Source organism: Eurypyga helias, unplaced genomic scaffold (assembly GCF_000690775.1).
Source record: "Eurypyga helias isolate BGI_N326 unplaced genomic scaffold, ASM69077v1 scaffold31946, whole genome shotgun sequence".
NCBI classification, from domain to species: Eukaryota; Metazoa; Chordata; class Aves; order Eurypygiformes; family Eurypygidae; genus Eurypyga; species Eurypyga helias.
Window position 1 is genome coordinate 1 of NW_010259032.1, and position 27,709 is coordinate 27,709.

A 27,709-nucleotide genomic window follows, 5' to 3' on the forward strand; every position below is an offset into this window, starting at 1 on the left:
TTCCAACCCAAACCATTTTATGATCTATGAGAGTTCATAAAATAGCCTTTCCAGCAATATCACTGAATCATTTACTTAGGCCAAAGAAGGAGAATTCCCGAAATTATTTTCGCTTTCAGTAGTCCAGCACAGGAATAGCTCCCCTCTGAAGACAGCACTATCTTTAACTCAACAGTCAGAAATTATTACTTGAAAGGAATACTAAGAAGATACATCATTGTCATGCTTATTTGAAAAAAACCAAAAGATAGTTTTCCTGTGACAAAAATAATGCAAGATGTAGCATCTTATCACGTATCTTGAGGTAAGAATCACACACTGATTGATAATACACACAGTGTTCTTCACGAAAAAAAAAAAAAAATCAGTTGTTGGTCTCAATCAAAATCCCACAATTTCACACACTTAGAATTTTACGCTGGCTTGAATTATGAAAATTAAAACAGAATTTGAACCTAAACCCAGTATCAGAATACCATTTTATAAAGAAAACACCATCTTAAAATAGTTGTGATTGAGTCATTAATTACAAAAAAATACACACACATTTTTGAAGTGGTCTACTGCAATATGTAGTAGATGTTACTGGCAGGCATATTTCAGGTATAATAAAATAGAAGACAATTTGTTTTAGAAGTATTTTTAGATAAACTTTTCATGTTAATAGAGATGGAGCACCTCAAACGGCATGCTCCTCAACTACTGAATGACTTATATGATGAGCCTTCCTGCTATCTGTATCTTACTGCATATTCCCAGCTAAGGACAAAAGTTTTAAAGCCTCAATACATGCAAGGTCTTGCCACATTAATACAGGTTCCCAACAAACAAACTTTTGGAGAGCAATTTGTGTGATATATTTAACATTTCATACCTGAAAAACTCAAAGTTGAGACAAGCTTTAGGCAAAAAAAATTTGTCATCTTGCTTGAACCATAGTTTGCTCATAGCAGTGTCCTGTGTCAAGAAAGGAGGTTTTGTTAAGTCACCTCATTTTTAACTGTAATATATTACACGATTAAAATAAAAGAAGTCTCATCACTACTTCAAATCTCAGTTTTGTGTTGTCCCTTTAAATGCATATTTTTGCCATATACATTTGTGTATACATCCATTGACCCCAAATAAGACTCTTACCATGTCACCTTAACATGCAGTTAAACGGCTGCAGCATTCTCAGTGAGCTTATGATCAAAATGGGAACTGTTTTGCTAGATCAGGAATGATCAAAGACAAAATGTAAAGCTGGAAAGGGTGGTGAGGCACTGAACAGGTTGCCCAGAGAAGCTGTGGGTGCCCCATCCCTGGATGTCTTCAAGGCCAGGCTGGATGAGGCTTTGAGCAACCTGGTCTAGTGAAGAGAACTTTTACATATAAAATTATTTCTCTTCCTCCTATTTTTGAGCAGATATTCTTTGCTTCTCAGAGATCTGAAATAACTCTCATCTCTTACAGGACACCTTCCTCTACACAACAGTCTACTTGCACTAAAAAGCCAAATTACAGCTCCTCTCCAAGACAAAAAAAATTCCATTCTGCTAAATTGCTACTCTACAGTTTAGAATACAGCTTACATCAGAGACAGGATGGTAACAGTAGAACCTGTCTTAAGTACCAGAGACCTGATCCCACAGCTGGAGATGTGAGCTAGCTGTAGCCCACCATAACAATGTGGCCCTCAGGGTCAAACCCCTGAGGGTTCTTCAGAGCGACACAGGTGACCTGGTGACCTACTGCCAATGAAAATGGCCATCCTGTTCCTGCACTTATGTTCCAGTCCCTTCCTTTGTCCACAGCACTGGTCCAGTCCACAGTAAGCTTGCTTAGGCATACAAGCCAACAGAAAAAAATGCTTTTTTGTAATCTCTGCTGATTTAGTTCACAGAATCACTAAGGTTGGAAAAGACCTGTAAGATCATCTAGTCCAACCATCAACCCAACACTACCATACCCACTAGACCATGTCCTCTTTCCTGGGCAGCCTGTTACAATGCCTGTAGTTCTTGCAGTGTTTTGCTGTGGGGTCAAATAAATGCCGGGCCCATAAAAGAAAAATGGCAGAGACATGCAGCTGACAAGAAAATAAGAGAGATGCAGGTAAAATAGATAATGTTTTCCCTCAAAAAACATTTTAAAGGGAAAGGAAAAACTAAAACCAAATACATTTCAAAAGCAATGATGCATTAAAGCAAAGCTTTTGTGTGGATCAATTGCTTAGTTGCTACAGAGACACTGAAGGACCATCAAGTTTCTGTAGCAAACCAATTAGTGTTACTTAATAGAGCTGCAGTATTTGTCCCTGCTGAGGCTTAGGGTTTCACTTCAGGATGAACATAAACACATGCTCAAAGTCCTCCTCCGTTAATAATACTGCTTCAATTATATACCTAAAATGACCTGTGCAGAACAAATACGTTTTCCTGAAGGATGTCTTTGCACTGAAGTAGACTTGTATTAATCTACTGTGCAAAAAGTATTCCGGAATTGAGTGTTCACCCTGAAACACAACATGTAAATGCAGAAGACTTTTCCTATTTATCCTCCAACTAAGCCCAGAAGAGAGATGAGCATTAGCAGAGACAACTACGCTTCAGTTGCGAGAAGTACTTTTTAAGTAAATTTTAGGTACTTGGAAAAACTGAGATTTGCTAAACATATTGAGATCATTAAATGATGCTTCCAGGAGACTGGAGAGAGATGTTTGTTTATGTGTTTACATCTCTCTCTCTTTTTCCATGCAACTACAAGCTTCTTACATACACAGTTACAAAAGAATAACCTTGTCTACACCCTTGAATTACTGAACACTGCTCAAAAAAATGTAGAGTGGCATTCACCCTACCGCTGAATAAATGGCCTTAGTACTGTTTCTATGATTAACAGACTTCAAAAGGACAAAGAGTTCAAGCTGTTTGTAGATTCATTTTTGTAGGAACCCAAACAGTCATAATCCATAGTTTAGCATGAATAAATTTTCTACTCTCTTTCTAGCACTATCTTTATATTTTGTATTTTTTTGTTTGTTACACTTCGGAATATGACACAATTTGTATTTTAAAAACACACAGGAATTAACTGCTACCTTCCCAGAAGGTTAGCTAGCAAACAGAACAAATACAGATAGCTTACCTTGACAAGGGCAGGGTACTGTGTCGCATCTTTTTCCAATGGTAAAATCTCAAAGTTAGTAGGAATGAACTCATTCTTCATTGGAAGTTTGAATTTCCCATTCAGGTCAGCATTCTGCCATTTCTAGATAAACAGAAACCATGAGGCTAAGTAGAATTTCTGCTTAATTAATGGATATATACTTACATATTGTATTATGTAACAAAATATTTTGAAATGTGTTCCACTAGCTTATGTCTAAATACTATTAAGATAAGAGAAGTATCTGGAAAAACAAATTGGAGTAGTCTATCAGCAGGACGAAATGCTCTTAGGAGGAAAGACAAAAGACAAAACAATCTTGAAACATTTACAGTAGAGTGGAAAGTGGTTCTAGGTCTCATCTTTTCTGCTACTGTGAACTCTAACTTAAGGTGTTAAACTGAATACATGAGCGAGAATTGTGATAAAGATGATAGGAAGGCACAAGCTGAAGGAAGTGAAGTGTTCCTATGCAACGTCTGTTCGAAGCGTGCTCAGCACGTCTAATATAGCTCTAAGTGTATTTTACAGCCATCTCAAAAGAATAGATCAATAACCAGGTTCAACAAGAATCTGCCCACCTCCTTTGGAGTTTTGATTTTTAGAAACTCGTTTCATTGACAAAATACACTCTTTTTTCTAGTTTGCAAAAATAACTTTCAGAAACACAGTTACGTAGAGCAACATATAATAGAGACTTTTAAGTTTTAAAAAGTTAACACATTTTTAAGTAGCCACTAAATTTTATGGATCTGTTACAGCAAAAATGGCATAACATTCCCTGTATCTATCATAGTTTCAAACAATTAAAATGTATCTGTCCTATGTAATAAATGTTTCAAACCTGAATACTAACATAAAATCCTTACTTTTCATAACATTAAAACAGACTCACTACAATTTTCATGCCATGTAAAGCAGCAGATTTTTTTCCTTTCAACTAAATGGAAAATTAGACTTAAAAAAAAAAATCTACTGCTGTTTTTTGCTTGCAGATATTAGAATACATAAAAAGTTGTAACATGCCTTAATAACTTCATCAGAAATTGCTTCTTGCTTGTACTGTGTTCCATACCAGTCTTCTGTTCGATCAGTTTTTCCTTCAAAAGACTTGGAAACTATTGCAACCCTGAAAACAAAGAGGCAAAGCACTTTGGCATGAGTGTGTCTGAGGAAAGACTGAGAAATTATTCAGAGCACTGGTTCTGTTCCACCCCTAGAACTGGAAACGGTTCCTGGACAATTATAGAGCACATTTGGCTAGCAGGCATATGTATACTGAACTACACACTAAGGTTAACCATGACATCAGGTTATCAGTGTAATTTCATTTTACTGTTTTTCTGAAGTGTTACACGCAATTTTGTTGCATGCAATTTCAATTTTTCAGACTTTGTCCTTGTTCCAGAAAACACAGAAATCAGTCCTTGGGATGATCTACAAAGTTAATGAAGTGACTATAACATTTTTTGTATCACCCATAATCAACACTCAGATAAGTGAAAAAACTGACTATAGAAATTTTATTCCAGACCTAGCATTTTAGATTAAGTCATTGCAGTTTCACCCTCCCATACATAAACTGAGAGTTTCTTCATTTTCTATCATTTTCATGTTCTCATTTCAGATGGATACCTCCCTTTCCTCTTTTGCTTTTCTTTTGGTTGTTTTGAGGGAAAGGGAAGAAAAGCAGGAAGATTAATGTATTTTACAGTTAATACAACAGAATTATACTCAGTTAGAAACCTAAATCATAGAATATCTCAAGTTGGAAGGGACCCATAAGGTCCAGCTCCCTGGTTCTCACAGTACCTAAAACTAAACTGTATGACTAAAAGCATTGTCCAGAGGCTCCTTGAACTGAAGTACACACCTAAATAAGAGGAAATGCAGAATATTACAAACTTATCAGTTCTTTTCCCATAATCTTCATAATAGGTATCAAGAAAACTCCTTAATTTGTTTTAATAGTCCACAACATAAGAGAGTATTGAATAGAAGTAGCTAGCTTTAAGACTAAACATTTATAGAAATTCTGAAGTTGTTAAAAAAGGTACCACAGTTACCACCTATCAATCCCTAGATGCTGCAAAGCACAGTAATGAACCTTCTCAAATCTCATGCAGATGGCTCAGATGCACATTAAAACATTCAAAATATATGCAATGTAAATGTTGGTTTTCAAATCACAGTATCTTCAGGCTAGTAACATTCTGTTGTCTATTTCTAATGTGCATGGCAAAGTGAGGCGTAAATCAAGAAGCATCTGGACATGCCTCAAATTATAGTACTTTACTTCACAAATATGTTACTGGAGAATACCATTGGGATTAATTTTGCAATACAGTGAAAAGTTTAAATATATGGCTAATAATGTTGTAAATGCCTATGTCCTCATCCCACCTTTTTCACCTGATGTTTACACATACATGACTAAACGATCCAAGAAAGTTGAAGAAAACAGGATTCTGGTATATTTAGTTCGAGATTCCCCTATCAGAAAGGCTTTCAAATTATTAATAATTTAATCTGTGCTTTGCAGTTTGAGCAGCAGGAGAACAACAGGGTAAATAGCTAGCATTAGATGTATTTAAATAAGTAAGAACTACATCTCAGTCATGTGGGATTGAAAGACATTCTCTAGCAACACATTCAAAAACTGAAGCAGAACTTACACCACAGACTATCTAATTTTGAGACCGTATTTTTGATCATACACACTGAAGAAGGGCAATCAAATCTTATGTTTCAGGGATACAGATTTTGTCTGGATTGAGGAAAGGAGAAATTTTTACTCCTCATCTCTGAAAGCAACATGATTAGCATGAACAAACACATGCACAAAACCACCCCTGCTCCTCTGCAAAAGTTATGCAATATACAAACCAGAATAACAACATTAATCTTGAAGCGATACATATTTCATCTCCCAGTGGAAATGGCAATAGAAATGGTTAACATTTTTATTGTTACTTCATGTAAAATGGTTTCATATCTGTTTGTATGTTACATCTCTTTCATTTGTTATACAAAATGAACAATTCTAAATAAATTCAGCAAAGAATGAAGCACTTTAATCCTAGGGAATACTTATTCCTGCAACACAGCAGATACCAGCTCAGTCAGCAAAGTGAAATCTATTAGAGAGATTGTTGTTTACATTAAAATGAGCCATAGGAATATTCTATTATATTTTGCATTTTAACTTGGACAGCTGGTGAGCAAAAGCTCTGCCATGTACACATGAAGTTGCTAAGACACTACAGAAACCATAAAGTCTGTTACAATTTTAAAGCAACCTACCAGGCTCTTCTGCCCATTAAATAAATATTAAAAAACCCCAAACACTTAAAAGATTAGCCTGATAAAATTCCAAGAATCATGCTGTCTGAGCAGCAAGACAAAGGTGTTTGATGCTGCAATACACAGATGTCTGTTATCTGACATTCCCTCCTTCTACCCTTCTCCAACATACTGACGCCCCAGCAGTAGTGACAATCCAAGCACCCAAACATTTGCTGTAGGAACATACTAAAATTGGAGAGCTAAAAATAATTCTGCCTGCTCAACAGACAGAAAATGAAATTGTGGAAACCAGCACTGCAATTCTTCAAGCGGTTCTACTTCAAGGGATCCTCCTGCCCTCCCCTATACCCCAAATCACTATTGGAGTATCACGTACATTTTGAGCTCTCATAAACATAACCACAACCACAGGAAACAAACCAAAAGACATTTCATCCACCCGAGGCTTACAACCTACACCAAGGTACAAGCCCCAACCAGGACAGGAAAAGAAGAGGGGGAAAAGCAGCACCACAGGCAGAAATACACTGCTACGCAGTTATTTAAATGCATCATGATGTATCTTTACAGTCACCAATTATGTAATTTTACTTTTGCTTTTCATTTCCGTGCTGTAGCACCATGAACATCCACATGGTTTAATACAGTGTAGAAATGCACTGGAAAAGCAAAACAGGCAATCAGGAAATTCTTAATAGGACCTGCTTATAACGTATTTAAACTCAACCAACTGGGCTTCTGAGCTGTTCGTGAACACTGAACACGGCTGAAACTAGAAACGCAGTGTACTTCTGTATGTACATTCTTGTACATGCAAACTGCTGTAGTCCTCCGCTGTGGTCAGTTTTCAAAAACAAGCACAATTTCTACAACGTGATACAGATTTACCAGATACCATCTTGTTTTCACTCTCCTGAAATCAAAATGAAGCTACAAGTGACAGATCAACAGAAAGTCTTATTTGGGAAAAGAATGTATGCTTTAAAATGGAAGTGCTTCCAGGACAGACTATCAGCTAGTACACTGCAGATTTACATAATAAAAGTCAAGCTTCTAAGGGTGAAGAAGTCATAGACTTTGAGACCACAGTATTGGTGATATTAGTAATGGAAGTGTCAAAGCCAATCTGTTGAGGGGGGCGGGGGGAGGAGGAGAGCAAAGGGAACTGCTTTTTTTAGGAACTTCCAGATTTAGACTTCCAGATGATGAGATTGTCAAACAACAGAAAAAGTTACATGCATCTTAGTCAAATGCATAAAATATCATGACTGATACACAACCTGCAGAAGCCTAGGTCTGTAACTTCCCCCAAAACCATGAGTAAAACTGAGGTGAGGCAATACGGGCTATTGAAAGCCACTTCACACAAATCTCATTATAAAACAGATTCAGAGGGGAAACTACATACAGAGACATGTTGCTGGGGTGCAGTATTCTAATCATTCTGCAGAAGTATGAGTTATTTATTTGGGGTCAATAAAACTATGTTACTACAAACGCAATGGTTTGTGGGGGGGAACTAAGTGAACAAACTGTGATTTTCCCAATCTTTACTGAGATACAATGCAATTAAAAAATTAAACACACATTCCATATTTGTCACATGTTTATCATCAGCTAAGAGCATCACTGACTGTATTGAAACAAGTGTTTGCTCAGTATCCGTGAAATTCCAGTCCTCAACTTCCATATCCAGATTTCTGGCATTCATTTTATTACACCAGTGCTGCGCTTAGAATCACAGAATCACATACAGGCTGGGAAAGACTTTTAAGATCAAGTCCAACCATCCAACTTCAGATATCAGGAGAGGAAAAAACTCCATTTACTATCTAGGAGAAGATGTTCTTTAGTTGCTTAATTTGATGAGTCACTAGCTTTTTAAATTTTAATAAGAGCATTTATTCTGCAGATGATGAGGGGAAGAAATTGTATTGGAAATGATGGGAAAATTACATTTTTCAGCTAAGATTGCAACACATGCCAAGTCTACTCCCTTATCTTCCCAGATGGCTGGCAAAACCAAATGCAGTTTGAACAAGTAAAAATGATACTTAACATCTTAAAAAGGTCTCTCTCTTAGGGAAATTAAGCCACTAAATGCCACACGTAGTGTGCGGGGGCGGGGAGGAGAGTATGAAAACTTCCTGTTATGGTTCAGTCAAATAAAAGCACATATGGATACTTGCTACCATCTGTGAGTATGGATATTGTTCCATACTTTTTAAAAACAGTTTGTTAAGAAAATAACAGTCAAAAAGCTGAACTTTTTAAAAAGACACTGAACAGTAGTCTCTAACTGTGAATGCAGCCACCCCAATATAGATATGCCAACAGAAGTCCTTAGTGTAGATGAATTCCACTAGGTTTATGAAAAGGAAATTATACATAAAACCATGATACAAAGGAAAAATTCAAATCAATGAAACTAAACTACTGCAAGACAATTTATACGAGGCATTAAAAAAAAACACCAAACCTGGAAAAAAGCCCCAGGCAAAGTTAGGATGATGTGGCACATACTAATTCTTTCATTAACAGGGAGAATAGAAAGGTAAACATGAGCATAAATATCAGTGAATGGCAGATATCAGAACACATATACATATTTAAAAGCACATGTCCACAGTTGTTTATTAGTATGTACAAATTGCTTGAGCAAAGACAAAAGAAGGAAACGAGGTACTGGATTGATAGCTTACTACATGCATATGGATACAGATATAATTTTAAAAAGTAAAACACAAGGGGACCCTTTTATTAGCATCTATAATCTTAACTCATTCTTTCAAGAGAGCCCACTAAAAATGCAAATCTACAGTTGCTTTCTCGAAGCTTTGCAACATACCATGAAATCACTTTTAGTAATATTTAACTAAAGGTGATGTTTTTTCCCCCAAGACACTTCATCTTGATGACAATTTAAAATAAGAGATACTATAAAATTACGTTCCTTATTATATTTACTCTAACTTTGAAGTATCTTAGTTAAGTAAAATCCTAGTTCATTTCATTCTATTTCTGATTTCAAAAGGTAAGTGCTTAAAATGTGTCTAAAAGGAATACAGTACTATATACAAGTTAATACTTTGTTTCAAACACATGAAAATAGGAAAATCTAATTAGCTCAGATCTTTAAACACGTAATGCCCTGAATAACAACATTTAATTCCCACTAAAATGGAGAGGAGTTACGCTTTTACAGCTGAGAAAAATCCGCTTGCATTATTATCATAAATAAGCTACATAGAAGCACAGCTGTAGCTTCTGAGTCTATACTGAAAAATTGTATTATGCAGGAAAAAGCAACATGACTCGTAAGAATCTAAAACCTGGTTTGATGCTTTGAGTTTCTTCTTACAAGTCATAGTTTTAGAGAAGACAAATAGTCTGAACATGAAGATAACTAAGATGTGGATGTACAGTTGTTATGGCAATAGCGAGCACTAGCATGGTTTTAGCTTACACATTAAAAGCAATGCATTTATGATTACTTTGACCACATACCATTCAAACTCAAAGTACGCCTGCTGCTACATACGTCTCCTGCAGATCTCATTAGATCCATGTTCGAGTATCAGTGCTTTCCTGAATTCTGCTGTTAAAACTGCACTTACTCAGTCTTTGGTCACACTCTAGTTTGTACATATTTATATTTAAGCCTTAAAGGACAGCTGTAGGCATAGCTTTGGGTATTTAAGCTTCAGAGAACTAACCTACCTGAATTTACTAAGCCGTACTAAAACCTCTGCAACAAAAAGAATGTAACATTTCTTTAATAATAAACTCAAGAAGCCATAAACCCAGGTATATTCTAGTTCTGATAGTCCATTTATCTCCCAATATTTAGCTTTTTTTATTCAAATGCTTAAAATTACATGATGATTATAACCTATTTCTTAAGCCAAGTAAAGCAAAGAGACAATGTCGTCAGTCCTGAGGGGAAATTAAATACAACATATTTCTTCCAGCATCTAGAAAGAGAGCACAGTAACAACAAGCTAGAAGGAGGCAGGGTGAGACCCGAGACATTTAAAGCCCAAGTTTACAGACACATACGCACAGAAGTTACTAGATAACTACTCCTCTCTGATCACCAGCTTTCTTGATTCAGTCACCATGCCATCATCCCTCTTCCATTATGAAAACCTTGAGACATTCCAGTACAGAAAAGGATACCAATTCTATCAGATTTATTTCCCAAACACTCCCATCACTGTGCCTCACCAGTTTACATGTACTACACTCTGCTACTTGAAAAATCACATACACAGCATTCAAAAGAGGCTGCATTTGAAAAGTGAAAGCTGAGATAAAACAACTATCTCCATTATCTGAAGGATCAATGCTTCCCAGCTGCTAAAGCTGATCATCTTCAGTTTGTATTTACTCTAGGTGTGTTCCATCGTGAAAATAATCCCTTTTTTGTTTAAAACTAATCCACAATTACCAAGCATAGAGAATATTCCCATCTCCAGCAAGTCACTTTGTCAAATGTGAGAAGACTGATGTAACCCTACAAAATTACTATAAATAGAAGATATATATAATCGTCAACAATTATTTTCTTTGGTTATTAATGTTTCAATCAAGTTATGGCTAGTATCTTTTTAGAACTACTTTTTCCTCTCTCATAGGAATCTTGATCGTGCTCTTCCACCCCCTCCCCCTTTTTTTTTTTAACGGAGGACAATGAGGAATGCCAAATTGCATCTGCAAGCGGAAATATGCGCTTATATTAACTAAAATTAAGTAACATTCTGCAACAGTTATGTTTACCAAATACTTGAAAAAAAGCAGACCATATAACAACTTTCAGAAGAATTTAGAATGTTACCATTATCCCTGTGCTTCTAACCACATTGTATAGACCTGAACTTTCTCCAACTGTATTCTGTACACTTTCTCACACTAAAAACTTTTGAACAAGGTTAATTATGGCTATTTTATGCCAGCTGGAGGGGAGTGCCAAAAGGCTGGCACAGCCTGCAACAGGAGTTAACAGAGAAAACAGATGAGTGGTCCATGGCATCCAGCAGCATCTGATAAGAGTCTATGAATGTACTTACATATACTGATCTCCTCCAGCAATTTTTGAAAATTTAAGGAAGCAGATGCTTTGGAAGCTCTTTGGCTAATAACAAAGACCCAATTTACAGTACAAAACGTATCCTTCTGTTAGATTAAGAGTCACATTTTAAAGCTATGCAAAGCTGTAATAAACATCAGATCTCACTAAGTACCTGTAGCTTGTTGATTAAATCAGTATTAAAAAAATGGTTCACTTATTGCTGTAAGGAATTCTAGAACCAGTTAAAAGTTCAAACTCGTGGAGATTGGCTAAGCTTTCTTCAGAGAAGGAGTAATTATATGTTCTCTCTTTTAATTACTAAAAACAGTCTTTATGTTAAAGGCAAGCGCTTGTATCAAATTTCCAAGAGGTTGGGTGGTAGTGTAGCACGAAAATGCATTCAAAATTGAAGTATTTAATACAACAGGAAAGAAAATCTAGAATTTTTCTTTAAAGTATTGTTTGTTCAAATTACAATCTCTTGAAATACTCAAGCTTCAGTTGCAGTATCCCACACACATTACACATAGTTGCACACCCACACACAAAGATATAGGCCCTTCTTTAAAGGGCATTAATTACTATGGCAACTACAGTCGCTGACATAGGCAGCTCTATTTATTTAATCATATTTTGTATACCCCTAGAAACACCAGAACCCCATGACATTTGCAAATACAGTTCATAATCCAGTTTTATCCTACTTTATCCAATAATTATGTGAAATATAACACAAACTAACATGCATCTTAACTAAATGAATATACAAGACACATGTCATACAAACAAATATAGTGAAGATTTGAGCTCCATGGAAACCTTACTGCAGTCTTCCAGTACCTGAAGGAGCCTACGAGGAAGCTGAGGGGGACTTTTTACAAGGGTCTGTAGTCACAGCACAAGGGGTAACGGGTTTAAATTGAAAGTGGGGCCATTTAGATTGGTTATCAGGAAAAAATTCTTCACAGAGAGGGTGGTGAGGCACTGGAACAGGTTGCCCAGAGAAGCTGTGGATGCCCCACCCCTGGCTGTCTTCAAGGCCAGGCTGGACAAGGCTTTGAGCAACCTGGTCTAGCGGAAGGTGTCCCTGCCCATGGCAAGGGGGTTGGAACTAGATGGTCTTTAAAGTCCCTCCCAACCCAAACCATTCTATGATTCTATATAAACTCTAGAAATACATGAATGCATGCATCACTATCCTTCTACATCCAACACTGCCTGAAAATTTCAGTGTGGAACATATTCAGTAAGAGATATCATCCCTCTCCACCCCTCCAAAAAAAAAAAAAAGTTATATCTCTACACCAATATTTAATATAAGATACATCAAAAGAACCAAACTGGAAAAAAAAAAATTCAGTATAACTGTTACCCACACAACCTTCTCGTAATTAGACTGTATATTACCCATTTAAATATGCACACACACAAATTTACATATTGTCCTACTGAACCTCTGCCCTGCTCCGTGCACAGAACAATTAAGAAACACTTACTCAATATTTTATATTTTTGCTCAATCTGACCTGACTTCCTCTCTTTCTAATATTCACCTCTTTCTCTAAATAAACAGAATTACTAAAACATCCCTCCCCACAGCACTCAGCGTTATGGGAACTAATATTTTTAAATATCCCATGAGACATTATCTTCATAACTGAAGCTGAGGCATAAGGAGATCCACAAGAGATCCATATAGTAGCCATTCATTTAGATCTTCATTTTAAGACTTACTTTGTTTTAATACTTTGCATTGTGTAGTACCTCATATATTAAAAGCAAAGTTTCTGTTGAGTTGTTTGTGGATTCAGGTGTTCAGTAATCCCTCTAGTTAGGCCTTAAGATCTTAGACATACTGAATAAAATAAAAAGGATTGAGTAATTACTGGTTTGCTGTGAAAAGTTTGTTTTATGAGCTTGTCTCATGCCATTTAGGAAGCTTGTGACAAAGCAAAGATAGAGTTCAGTTCTACTGGGCAGCATTAAACAGTCTCAACCTTGAATCTCTACTTTTCTCTTTCTGCAGATTCCCGTTACATTCATTACAGACCTTCCAACGGCACTGGTAGGTCAGGGAGAGCAATACAGGGTACTGGCATCTTGTCGTACAATTCTACAACATTTCTATTCAGTAAGAACTGGAACAGAAGTTGTACGGTGGAAAAAAAGGGGGGAAAAAAGCACACATCTGCAGAGGAGTGGGAGGAGGGGAAGCAAGACTTGGGAAATTTTAGTTTCTTTGCCCTTTGTAGAATATACTACACTTAGTCTGCACAGGCTTTTCTGCTCAGTTCCTCCAAGTTCCACCCCATCAATTCTGCTGCTGTCCTGCCTCAAGGCTCCTTGTTTCAGACCTCTTCTCTTTGTCCTGTTTCCAAGATTCAGGACTCTCAGTTGAATATGCTTGCTAAGCCTGACAGCATCTTTTCTTCTAGACTTGCTCTCTTAGCTCCACTCTGCCTACTAGTCACAGTTCCTACTCCCCTGTCATTCTTTGGGTCCAATCTGCACTTAACCATCCCCAGCAGTTCCAGTAGCCAGCCTCTCTCTCCATCCTTGACCGAGATACCAGTTCCCCACAGCTACCAATACCCCCACTTAAATTACCCCATGGTGTCCTTTGCTAGCCCTCTTGTCCCAGGCTCTTCCTCCCTTTACTAGTCATTTGCCCAGTCCTTCCTCCTCCTCAGTTACTACTCCCTTTTTACACCAATCCTCATTTTCTTCTCTACAGCTTCCAGATTCCTTCACTTGCAGATCATCAACTCAGCAGAATATTACTTCCCTCAACCTGGTCACACTATTGTTCTTTAGGTACCTCATGTCTGTTTGAATATATTTGTTCTTTTGGCAGCTCTTTTCTATCCCACTTGAGTGACAACTGAAGATCCTCAAAAGCATAGGAAAGAAAGGCTTCCCCCTTCCCTTTCAACATCTAGTCTGACAAACTACCAAGCCCTGAAATTTGTCCTGCAACACACTCACTCAGCAAAGAAAGCACACATGCAGTATGGCCAGTGTCATCAAAGAGATGCTCTGGGAGTCTGACAGATTTCAGGAGCTAACGACACAGCTATTTGTACCCACAGAAATAGGCATTTTTGAGAGGGTCTGTTAATCTGCATGAAGTTTCGTAGCTCTTCATAGGGAAAACAAAATACATACAGAAGATAAAAGCCATCCTCTTAACAGATTTCCAGACCGAGCTCCAAATTACGAGTATCAGAGCATTCCATATAATGTCACAAGAATTTACAGTGAGGCAGGATCATTCTACTAAACTTTTTCCTCAGTAACAGTTGAGCTATTCCGAGTAAGTATCTTCCTAAACTACTGCAGGCTGAGGAAGATATCCTGAATAGAGAGGACTGAAAGGACATTTCTGTCTGAGCAGAAGAGCTGCATGCACTTACATGTGCTTATTTTCAATAGGCAGCAGAGACATTAACACACAGAAAAAACTAGCTCTTTTGCAGGGACATTTACTTTGGAACTGTAAGAGACACCAAGAATTTGTGTTTCCATTAGTTCATCTACTTTCTTATAATGTTTGGGTTAAAATAGATACTACTGCAGTTTAACTTACCGAACATTTTCTGGTCTCAGTTTATCCAGTACCATCTCTATTAAATCAGGCCTGAATTCTTCAAGCAAATATTCAGCAGCCAATACTTCTTCTATAGGATAATACTAAAAAAACAAAACAAAGCCCAGAAACATGTGGATGATCTAAACAAAAAACTAAGCATCAAAAAACATACTATTTTGTAAAGGAATTAAAACTGCATACTTTGGGTCACTAAATATATATCACCTTGGTAATTTAAAATTAGACGTTCATAGATGTCTTAAGAAAATCCTTCTCTTAAAACTAAACCTGCAATCTCTAACTATGCAATCATTTTTCTGCTATATTAGTTAATTTTATATACTACATACTACCACTCGTTTCTCTTGAAATATTCCATGTTTCAATACAATAAGTCACCCACCTTTAAATATTGTTTTGAAGCAAGTGAAGTAAAAAAACCATGGTAAATGCTGACCCCTGGAGGATAATTTTAAAGATAAAAGAGCACCAAGTACTCATGAGAGTGCATTTGGGAAAAACAAAACAAAAACCAAAAAACGCCCCACTAAGATTTTTAAGATTCTGCAAGAATTCAATTTTTATTTGCAATAATTTAAAAGAAAGTATAATTCAATTATCTAAAAGCATAATACAACTTTACATAATTTTATTTAGGATTAAACTGAAAATCTCTTAAAGTACATGTCAATTTAAGAAGAAAAAACAGTTAAAATTCCTCTGAACATTTTTTGTGTGGTTGACAGGAAAACTGTTGATAAACATCTGTTTACCAAGGGAAAAATACCAGGTGACCTAAGTACCAAGTACTTGCGGTCTGCCATACACATGTACTTGTTTTGACCAGAATTAATAAAAAATGGCCAAGGCAATACAGGTTTAGTGACCAAAAGACTACAGTTTAAACACAGACTACCTAGCAAACATCAAGCCTATACATGACAAATACGAAACACAATTTGACAGCAAGACCTTAGTGGTGACTCCTTAGACCAGCACAATTGTGCTTTAAAGATAAACTTCTGTTTTGTTGAATAAAAAGGTTTTTTAAGTGCTTTTGGTGAATACAAAGCAATCTGTGAGATCACATTTACTCATGCTAACTTATACACGGGTTCTTCTCTGAGTTATGAAAAACAGGTAGTATTCATAAGCACATGAAATCACCGAACAGTTCTAGCGTGCTTAATTCAAGGCGTAAACTTAGTATGACTCAGAGGCAATAAAAGAGAACTAGAAAAGTCATTTTTCTATTAGTGTACACTGAAACAAACGAAAGAGCAACTCAGTTACTGTAAAATCAGTTCCACCAAGTATAGAAGTATAAAGTGGTACAGAGTGAAGGAAATGTGACTGTCAAAACTAAGATCTATGCAGTATGATATTAGCCTCCTAAGCTATTTATTAAGAGTACAATCAAACATACTGCTAAATCATTACTAAATTATAAAATGCAAAGAAACAACTCCCCGCACTTACATGCAACATTCCTCCAAGCTTTGATGTATAACCTCGTGGTCGTTCTTTATCTTTAAATCTGAATGCAACAGCATTTAGATCCTAGGAAAGAGCGTAGGACTAAATACTATTTTAAGCATAATTACTGGCTACTTAATTCCTTTTTATAAAGTAGGAAAAGGAAGGAGTTTTGTTGTATCCATTTTGTAGTAGACAGGTTCCTAACACAAAGTTTTCAGTAATATTCAAATTACGTAAAACTCTCAAGCAATTTCAGGTGGTATCATGATGTGAAGTGTTATACAAGACTTGTAAGTCCTGTTTGCACTCATGTTTGAGTTTCCTGATAATCTGCAAACACACCAACTCTGACACAACCAATACGTAGTGTTCCAGTGCAATGTTCATTGTATGTTAATGAACTGAAGCCTTTCCCTCTTCCTTTTTCGTTCCTTTTGTTCAGGCAGCCAAAAGGTTAGGTTTAGATGTAGAAAGTGTGTTTCTTTACACTGGCAAGGGTGAACTAAAGAGATCTAAGACTACAAAGCCAACATCCTTCTGTGAATCCACACAGAGAATCTGGTTAATTCAACAATTCAGCTGAAAATCAACTCAAAAGAAGATTCCTGTCAAATCAGTTTGCCAGCTCTTCTAACTTTCCCTCACAGTCTCAGGTGTGCTGGGACTGATACACGAGGGGGACAGGAAAGACACAGGGATGAAATGGGAGGGAGAGACTACCTTTTTAAAAATCTTGTATTTGCTTACAATGACAGTGAAAGAATTCCATTGGGACTTTTAGCAGTGGGTAAAAATACTTCTTTCACAACTATACAGTGTCAAAATGCAAGAAATAAAGTTAACACCTCTGCAGAATTTCTCCTCTTAGACAAAACAGACTCAACAGTTTTCACCAAATAAAGCTAAGATGGAACAAGAAATCTTTAACCAAGTATTGGTAGTGAACCCGTGAGACCATATATATAAATAAAACTGGTTTTATTTCACACTGTCACTGAGAATTGCAGCACTATTTAATGCTAATAGGACACTTTACATTTTTGCTCTGTACACACAAAACCATACAGACTTAAGAAGCATGAACAGTTCAGCAAAGACTGAAGAGTGAAGCAGCCCATGAAAAGATTCATCTCACCTCTCAAAAAGGCGAGAGAATAAACAGCAAATTAAATGTCCCACTGCCTTTACAATCTCAACTATACAGTTTGACACATGAAAGAAGAGAGGGGTAGAGTAACAGACGTTTCAATTTCCAATTCTGTGTTACCTCTCATAGCAAATGCTTCCCCCCCACCCCACCTCCTCCTTCAGCAGAGACTAAGGAAGGTTGTGCAAAATCCTTGCGGGCAGGGTAAGATACTTCTTTCCTCACCTCCATTATGCTATCATAAAATGTAACTCATCTCTGTAAAAGCATTTCACATGTACCTTAAGACAATATATTCTGAATGTACTTAGTCATTTGTGTCACATTTCACCTTCAAAAATCAATAAACTTAATTCCCATGTGATGATTAACTACTATTTCCACACCCAAGGAATCTATTTCTACTTATATAAAAATCTGTAAAAATACAGTCACTGTGTATTTCAAGTACCAATCACCCTACCTTGCACTCTTGGAAAACCCATTCTTGAGGTCCTTCTGTACGTAGTTTTTGAATATACTGAAACATGTGCAAAATAATGTCTTCAACGTGCACTGGGAAGAAAAAATACTTGCTTAATAATTCACTCAGCTCTGCACAAAGAAAAATACTGATGAACACAAATATGTATGGTTTTATTTTTAATTACATCCTGATACATCAAGATATTTAAGTACATACGCAATCCCACTGGCAAAGTTAAAGGTTTTTCCTCAGGCTGAATTTTTAAGGTAAGAGTTTATGTCCCCCAGCTAGTTCTGAGAACTACACTGAACATGTCTTATGTGAAGACACTGATTTATAATACAATTTAACTCAGGTCTAAGTAGTATGAGTATGAGTAAGTAGCATACAAAGCTATTAACAGCTTTTCTTGTAAAGAAGTTTACTTTAAAATATTTAATGAAATAATTTAATATATCCTCACATAAGTCCATTTCTTATGTTAGATAAAGTGTGTTAGCATACTGAGAGGATCTAAACACAGAATAATAACCAGTTAATTAAATAAATTTACTTTCAAGCTATGAACACAATTATTCTCTTTGGATACAAACACAGACCCATCAGATCAGGAATAACATGGAATGCAGACATAGTGTTTCACTTACAAAGTCCTTCCTCTGTCAAGTCCACATTAATGATGAAAAACATAAAGCCTCTAGCACCCTCCTTCTGTCCTCCAACAAGAGTATTTACCCATCCTATGAAATAAAAAAAAAAAATAAATTACAAAACCAAATCTGTAACAATTTATGCTACTTTTTGTATGCCTCAGCAACATTAATTTTTTTTTATTTTATTTTTTTTTTTTACTTTTTGACTACTTTACAATGTTACCCTTCTCTACCTTAACACCTATAGGAACAAGTTAAACAAGTCAGATATATCTGATTTTGTGCTCAGAGTGGTATGACAAACTCAAGATCATTTGATTACTGGGTAATTTATTTGTTTGGAACACAGTAATATAAAGATTAGCGAAAGATACCCCCCCTTGTAGTTCATTAAGGGACCTGATGATAGTCTCTAAGTCAGTGACAGAACAGAGACAAGATCATTATGTCAAAGTTTATGTAACTCTAAACAGGGACAGATAAAGGGAAGTGCAAGAAGTAATAGCTTCAGTAGTCAGAGTACCTATTAATTTGTACCCACCACAGAAAAAGGAATAAAGCACAAATCAACTGACCACTCAAAAAGTTGCGGGCTTTAAATTTAACATACAGAGGTAAATTTTAAGTGAAACGTATCTAAGCTTTAAAAAACTGCATATTAAACCACTTCTTTACCTTCAAAGGACTTACCTTTAGCTTTAAGCTCTGATAAGAGACTCCCTGGGCCTTCATGCCCAATCAGATGGCCAAGGTAATGGCCAGGGTTTGATTTATAGTACTTCTGAAGGTCTGGTATAGGAAACGTGACATAAAGATTTCTAATGTCCTTAATAGGTACCACTTTGTAAAGTTGCTGAGGGGGAAAATAAACAAGGAGATCCATAAACAAAAGGAAATTCTCATTATTTTATTAATCTCAGAAGCACATATGTTCCCTTCATACACACGCATTAGCCATTCATGATGGAAGAAACAGAGGACAAAGTACCTCTCAGTTGCTTACAGCTGCAACCAAATGAACCACCTTTACTATAACTATACAAAATACACTCAGCATGGAAAGAAGGATGGAAAATTAAGGAAGAAATACTGAACTTAACAGGGACACTGATACAAATATAGTGAAGTGCACAATGTATTACTGAAATATAAAAAAAATAAAAAAAATCTGTTAAGGTAGACACTCCTGATGGAAAATGTATCTCCATACGTACCCGGAGATGTTCTTCTTGGAAGGGATGTTCAGGGAACTCTGGTATAGGGACATTTTTATTCTCTACTTCAGAAAACAACTTTACCACTAAGCAAGTAAGCTCATCCAAGGATTCTAGAATAAATAAACATTAAAAAAAGCATAATAATTATGTGAAGATTCTGGCAAATTTGGATTTTGTATATTTTTTATTTATACAGAAAAGTAGTTTTAATGATATGATGATTATTAATTTCGGAAATGAAATCTATATTAATACCTCAGTTTTTAACTACAACATGCTATAAGCATCATGCCTACTAAAGGAAGGCTTCAACCATCATTAAACTAAGTCCTGTAACCAGAAAAAACATCTTTAAATTGTACTGATGAATCTAAGCTGGAACCAAAGACAAAAACACATCAGATATTGAACATTTACAAAAATAAACATTCCAGAAAATGCATAAGGGACACAGCATTACAGCTGCAAATTTTCCACAGTAAAAGCATCTTTGCCAAAACCTGGATTTTCTTCAGCCTCAGCTCACCTCCAGTACCTCACATACACGGTGAGCCAGGGTCACCTGTCCCCAGCACCCCAGAATTTCACACACATCTGTAACCTGTTGATACACTTCTGCTTTTTCCAGTTTCAGTCCAGGAGTCTAGTACTCTCCAAAAATGAAAGAAACACCATTTACAGAAATAATTTGATGTTGTGCATGAGTTCACTTAAATGGAATTACACTGTTTCTGTTGAAATACTGCCTTCAAAAGAGCCATCTGCTTAAAGAAATGCCTTTTGGAGCACTTCTCAAAAAGTGAGAATAAGATGAGACACTCATCCACCAAGGTTTTTTTAGCCCATGCCTTTCAAAGGTGGGCATTGAAGAAAAACTTTGGTGTTTCTTGGATGTCTCTAAGTACAACCTTAATTCTTGCAAGATTTCAAAAAGTGGTCTCCTTGTTAGTCAAAACAATCCCAGTTAGATTTAGAAAGCGGAATCTTGCCTGCCCAACATAGGCAGACTCCTACACTACAAGGAGAGAACAGTGGGGGGGAGGGGCAAAAACAAAGCAAAACAATGCAAACCAAGATAGGTCACTGTACAATAAAATTCTATGAACTGCCCATAATTCTATTAAAGCCCATTATTTTTTACCCACATCAGCAAAATACAAACACATTTAAGCTTTACAACTACAGTGAGGGTTTTCTTTAGGACGGGTTTCTAGTTGCCATGGTGATTCTTACTGAAAAAGTTTCCATTTAAAAGTCTGTATGTGAACTGCTGTACTAAAGCTGTTCCAATTACTCAGTGAATTTGCTGTAAAATATTCTGTGGAAAATTTTAAGCAGTTGGAACCTCTGTTAAATTAATTCAGAAGTAAACTGAAATAAAAGCTTTTTATCTGAAGGTTAGGTTTATCCTTTGATAATATAGCATTTTTTGTAGTGGAAGCCTAAAAGCCCTCCCAACATCTGAAACCAGATAGGTATCAGTACTCATAAGACAAACACACAATGAATGACTTGATAATGGATTTTTAAATTTCAGCTTACTTTTTCTACGAACACATATATTTATACATTGCAAGTTGCTTTGGAGACTTCACTAAACATAAATTTATGTTTGGTCAGTCTGTGCAAGTTTTACTTTCTTCCCTTCTGTAGGTTTTCAGACATTTGCATACACTTCATTTTCTTCGCAATATAAATACATGTAAAGTCTTACTCAACCACCAGAACAAAACTCACCTCTTCCCAAGACACAAATAGCCATTAAATTTGAAGAATAATAAGTAGAATGGAACTTCAATAGCTCTTGTCTTACATCTATTCCTTCTTTGGTTGGTCTAGTTTCCAAAGTGAGTTTGTTCCCTGTAACATAAAAGGAAAGTTAACATTACTTCATGTTTATTAGTTTACAAATCAAAAAGAAAAATATAAATGCATAAATTTGCTTTTCTCCAGGTAGATAGTAAATTTAAACATAATTACTACATATAGTAGGTAATAATCTCAGTTTGAGACAGTAAGTACTTCCAGTCTCATTCTGCACATTCCTAAAGAACCAAGGATGTTTTAGTCTTCCAAATTAACCTTTTCATTTGAAAGGGTTATTTCAAAGCAATGCAAGTAGGCCCAGGCTCTAATTCAGAACAAGAAAAAGGTTTGTCTTTGGCATATTTAGAGTAGTTTCACTCCCATATACACACTCCTGGGATTCAAATGAGTCACTGTGTGAAATTGTGTCCTTGTGTGCCACAAGTTATAGCCTAGTATATTAAATGAAATAATCACTCATTTACAAACATGATTTGTAAATTTTGACTATTCATCTTCTGCTTCACAAACAGCTGAGGTGTTGCTGCAGTAGTGGAACAGAACTAGAGAGGAAGAGAACCACAACTCTCCCTGAATAAGCCCATAAGCAGAAGACACCAAACTTTCTCCATTAAGTTATCCTCCTGTTAATTAGTGCAATCTTTACATCAAGTTTTCAATAATTTGTTCTAAGAACATAGGCCACATTTATAGTCAAAGCAGAACTTGTGTTCAATAAAGGTAAGAACCTGAAACGACAGAAAAATTAGCCTATGAAGAGCTTGCTGGATTTTTATCAACTTCACTTCCCATTGCTACATGGACACACAAAATGGTTAAGAGAATCTTAATCTGCAAACTAATATTCTATCTGTTAACCTGAAATCAGTAACTCCCTTAAGCCACAAGCACAACAGGTACAGAACAGAGCAAGGGATGAAAAGGAAGAATAAGGCATGAAGAAAAGTTGACTCGTGTTTATAGGAAAAACAGCAAGGAAAAAAAAAAAAAGACTGGGAGAGCGTACCTGCTATGCAAATATGCCCAATGCACAAACCCTACAAGCACAGATATAAGTTAATACAAATCAATGAGGCAAAATTACCTACATAAATAAGTCATGTATATTGTCCAGATGTCTGGTGATTAGATACAGGTCTAATTACAAGTGCAACAGTCAACAAGTCATCACAGAGAGGCTGCCTGAAGCACAATACATTGCTTTAGTTTTCAAAATTCACCTGTGATTAAAAGCAAGAATTCCTAACAGCACCTAGAAAGGACACTTAGGGTATTACTGTATTGGGTTTTGGTAGCAGTGGGCTACCACGGTGGCTTCTTTAAAGAGCTGCTAAAAGCCTTCCTATGTCTGATAGAGCCAATGCCAGCTGGTGCCAAGACGAGACCACTGCTGGCCAAGGCTGAGCAGTCATAATGTCTGTGGTAACACGTTTAAGAAGGTGGGGGGAAAACCAGAAGCGTAGATATTGCAGACAGACACAGAGAGTGCAATATGTGAGAGAGAACTCAAAACGCTAAGGTCAGTGGAGAAGGAGGGGGAGCATGTCCTCCAGGCATGGAAGCAGAGATTCCACGGCAGACCATGGTGCAGACCATGGTGAGGCAGGCTGTGCCCCTGCAGCAATAAAGGGTCATGGGGGAGCAGGGATCCATCTACAGCCCATGGAAAATCACATGCTGAAGCAGGTGGATGCCCCAAGGAGGCTGTGATCCTGTGGGAAGCTGACACTGGCAAGCTCCTGGCAGGACCTGTGGACCCCACAGCGGACCTACACTAAGGCAGAATGCTGCTGAAGGACTGAACCCGTGGAAGGGACCATGAAAATATTTCACTTGTATCAGATATAAAACTTCGTCAGATTGTAGAGAACACATGTTTTCAGAGTGGTACACAAAAATTACAAAATCTCTTCAGTAGCAGAGATTACAGAACGTGCTTTAGATGACTGCTTGCTTATCAACATGAGGTTCCCAAGACTGTTTTCGAATTTACCTGTTTGGAGAACAGAGTTATAGTTTCCTGTTTCAGACAACCTCTCTTTATTGGCAAACAAAGCAATACATGCTCCTGTAGCAGCTGCCTACCAGCCCCTCAACTATGCACTCCACCACCAAGTGCCAAAACATTCTTATCTTTCTTGAGACAGAGGAAGAAGCCAGTCCTTAAAGCCCATTATCTCCCCTCTCATCATTCTACTGTACCCAATATTTGCCTCAACTATTCATCCAGCAAACTGACCTAGCCACAAAATACATTCATACTCAAGGATTAAACAGTGCAGTGCCTGAATTAATAACCTGGTTACTTCAATAGTTCAAAAAATAAATTGACGTAGCAAGTAACTTCTATGAAAACAAATCCATTTAATCTTCCACCAAAGCATTAAACATCTGTGGGTTTTCCCATAACCATGGTATCTTACTTTAATGTTGTTTAAATAGAGGGGTTTGGGTGTTTATTTTTAATTGTTACTAAGCATTCTGTGAATAATAAAGCCTGAAGAATAGAATAACTACAGTCTTAAGACTGAGATTTGTCTAAGACTCTTTTACCCATCCATCTACTAGTGTTGCGTTTCACGCTTAAGATTTTGTTTTTATATTCTTAGTAATATTCATGTTACATCACTGATCCTTCTCATTCAACCTAGTCACTGTCGTCTAGTCCTAATGCAATACTAGTTAGCAAACAAAGCATGTGACTAACAACAATTTAAACACAGTTCATTCATTTTGTTATGCACAAAGACTTAACAGCACCGAATTATGACAAATTCAGTAACTGGAAAACAGCATCCAGTGCAGTAATTATCAGAATCACGAAGGATGCTTAATCACTGTACTGCAAGTCTTGGATCACTCTGCTTCCTATGTTTTTGTCTAGCTCTGTTTGGTCTATGATGTGGAAAATAAGATAAAGCACCATAATAAACACGTATGGAGAAGAAAAAAAGCAAATTGTTTCAGCCTGTCTTTAACAATTTTATATAAACAATAATACTGTGTATGTTACATAGAACTCCAATGGATGGATAATTATATTCTGACAAACCTGTTCCAAATTTACTGAATGGATGATTGGGGTTTCCAGTAGCCTTCTCCAATTGAAACAACCTCCAGGCATCATTCATTAGATTCTTCTCATGCTCAGAATCAACAGCATTCACTTCCCTGTCTTTGCAGCTTTCATCAAACAAAGGGCACAGGAAAAACTGGGCAAATCTAAACAGAAAAATTTTCATTCAAGACAAGAGTACTGCACATAACTGGTAACAGAAAAGTGTGAAGCTTGGTGTCTCCTGCAAACAGGTGAATATATTAATTTTTAATGCAGAACTTTGAAATTCTGTTAATAGTTTTGACACTGATTTGTGTTCTCTATTTCTCAACTTCTTTATCTATAAATGCAGACAACACATTAATCATATAAGACACTACAAGGATCAAGGACTTTGCATTGTAATTCATACACTGAAGACTCCTGATGTTTTGAAGTTTAGCTGCAAGAGGCTCTTAATCTCACAAATCAAATCAATCTTGTCAGACATCCAGGGAAAATCCAAAGAGAAAATTCTCTTTACCCCGCTGACTACATGCCCTTCAATTTCTGCCCCTTCCCACAAAAGGCAGAGATTTCAATTCCGTTCACTAAAGATATTCTCATATATTTCTAGACTTCAACCTTCTTTTGCTATCGATGAAATAAGGATCCTATGGGAAGCACAGTATTTGATTATACAATCAGAGTATTTGCACAATGCATAGGTTCACGACCACATTCTGAGCCCCACGTTTCAAAAAGTATTCAGTGTAAACACAGCCCCTGAACTTCAAAACTTCTGCCTTAGTGAAAAACTCCACTAGCAGAAAAATAATCTGAGTAAAATGTTTGAACTGAAAAATACCTGGTATCAGGATACTGCTCTCAACCCTCTCCTTAATAACATAAAGATAAAACTATCAAAAACTTGTATACCATTTCAAACAGCATCTATAAAACAAAAAATTAAATATAAAATGTGTTTACCTGTCTAGGGCACCTTCTAAATGTTCATGTGACACATCAAAGTAATAGTTGGTATGTTCTCCACTTGTGAAAGCGTTTGAGCTCCCGGCATGCTCACTAAGGAATTGGCTATACTCGTTCTCTTTTGGGTATTTCTTGGTTCCCAGGAACAGCATATGCTCACAAAAATGACTAAGCCCAGCAATGTTGGGGGGATCAGACAAGGATCCTGCAGGAGGAAAAACTTCATGTAACCATTCATAAAAAGTAATACTAAAACATTAAGTCTTTTGAAGTGCTTTAGATTACAGTATATTGCCTCAGGCAATTATACCAATTCTGTAGATGTAACCAGACACTTGTGCAGCTACAGTCAACTAAACTCAAAAAAAAAAAAAAAAAAAAAAAAAAAAAGAATGAGGAACTGAACCGATTAGTGTCTTAAACTGGCTCTCCAGAAGAACCTGTGTTGCCTTACAGAGACAATTTTTAAATTGAAGTCCATGACTCACAACCCATACAGACCTGCAGATCACAATGTTCTGACTTCTATACCTTGACTTTAATAACTGCACTGTGTTAAAAGGTATCAATTGCCAACCACAATTAAGGAGGTATTTTTCCTGTGGTTTAGAGGACAAGTGATAACCTGTAATTGCCTGAACTAAAGCAGCTATTGATTACCAGGTGTGAAGGCAGACAGATCAAAGGTCAATAATGATGTGCAAGAATGGAAGCCAGAAACATGGCAGTTTGAGTCTGGCAGTCCTGTTTTGGAGTGTGCAATGACATACAATGGGAGAGTAGAGACGAAGGCCACAGATACATCTCCTGTAGCACATGTGCAGGAACTGAATGCTGCAGCTGATTACTACTGTCATACTACCTAATGACATGTGGGATGCTCTGAACTACACCATGATTTGTGACAGCCATCTCCATAATAAAAGAGGCCAGAAGTTTTCAAAACTACTCGATGCCTTCTGTCCCAACACCAACAGCAGCAACAGCTCTGAACAACAAACATGGCAAGAGGATGCCCAGGTAATGAGTAAGGATGCTTAGGCAATGTGTGCATGCATCATACTTTTCAAGCAACTGAGAAACACCTCAAATATAAGAAAAGGCTTCCATTATTCCAAAGAGTCAAAGTAACGGCCCTCCCCTTCTATTTCCAGTATTTGTTTGCATCCTTAAGCACCACTGGAGTTAGGGAGTGCTCCTCCAGCACTATAGCATTTTCTCACCTCTACATACCAACAACTTCACATGGGGAAAAAAAAAAAAGTCTGACATGACAGATGGAGCTGTCTGAAATAATTGCACTCACACACACCCCTTTTGCTTACAAAAGATCTTTCATAACACGAAACTTAATGGTTAAAAGAAGTCTTTCTACTGAGCTACGCCTAAGTAAACACAGAATACAATAAGAGAATTTAATTAGCTCTAATAATTTTCAACTTGATGCATCAAAGAATTAAACAAACTCTGAGTTATAATAAAAGGATAGGCTGCCAACTGGATACTTACTACTCCTGGCAGTTTATTTGCAATGAAGATAACCAAACTTAAAGCATTTTTATTAATGACATAATGAACACAACATGCATTAAATACCTATGTGCACATCAAGTGCTGCTGAAGACTTATCTGTGGTGGGGTCACTAATGAGAAGAGCTTTAATGCCATTTGCCAATTCCAATCCACGATATTCTCGTTTATCCTCAGGTGATTTGATAATTTCATTTGTTATTCTCTTAATAGCTGGATTGTTCATTTTGTTGTTTGTCGCTTT

The 27,709-nt window shown here is 36.7% G+C and overlaps 1 protein-coding gene across 1 annotated transcript; it reads right to left on the bottom strand.

Annotated features, from left to right (window-relative positions):
* Positions 1-874: 874 nt before the first annotated feature.
* Positions 875-27,709, bottom strand: LOC104502840 (insulin-degrading enzyme; the record flags this gene model as incomplete). The annotated part of the gene is made up of 13 exons (XM_010154565.1): positions 27,532-27,709; positions 25,933-26,140; positions 24,958-25,127; positions 21,816-21,938; positions 20,076-20,188; positions 19,552-19,714; positions 18,856-18,948; positions 18,206-18,297; positions 16,596-16,676; positions 15,114-15,217; positions 4,177-4,279; positions 3,130-3,252; positions 875-957 (listed from the first exon to the last, which is right to left on the bottom strand). Coding segments are annotated over exons 1-13 (1,616 nt in total), but the record flags the coding sequence as incomplete, so codon positions are not given.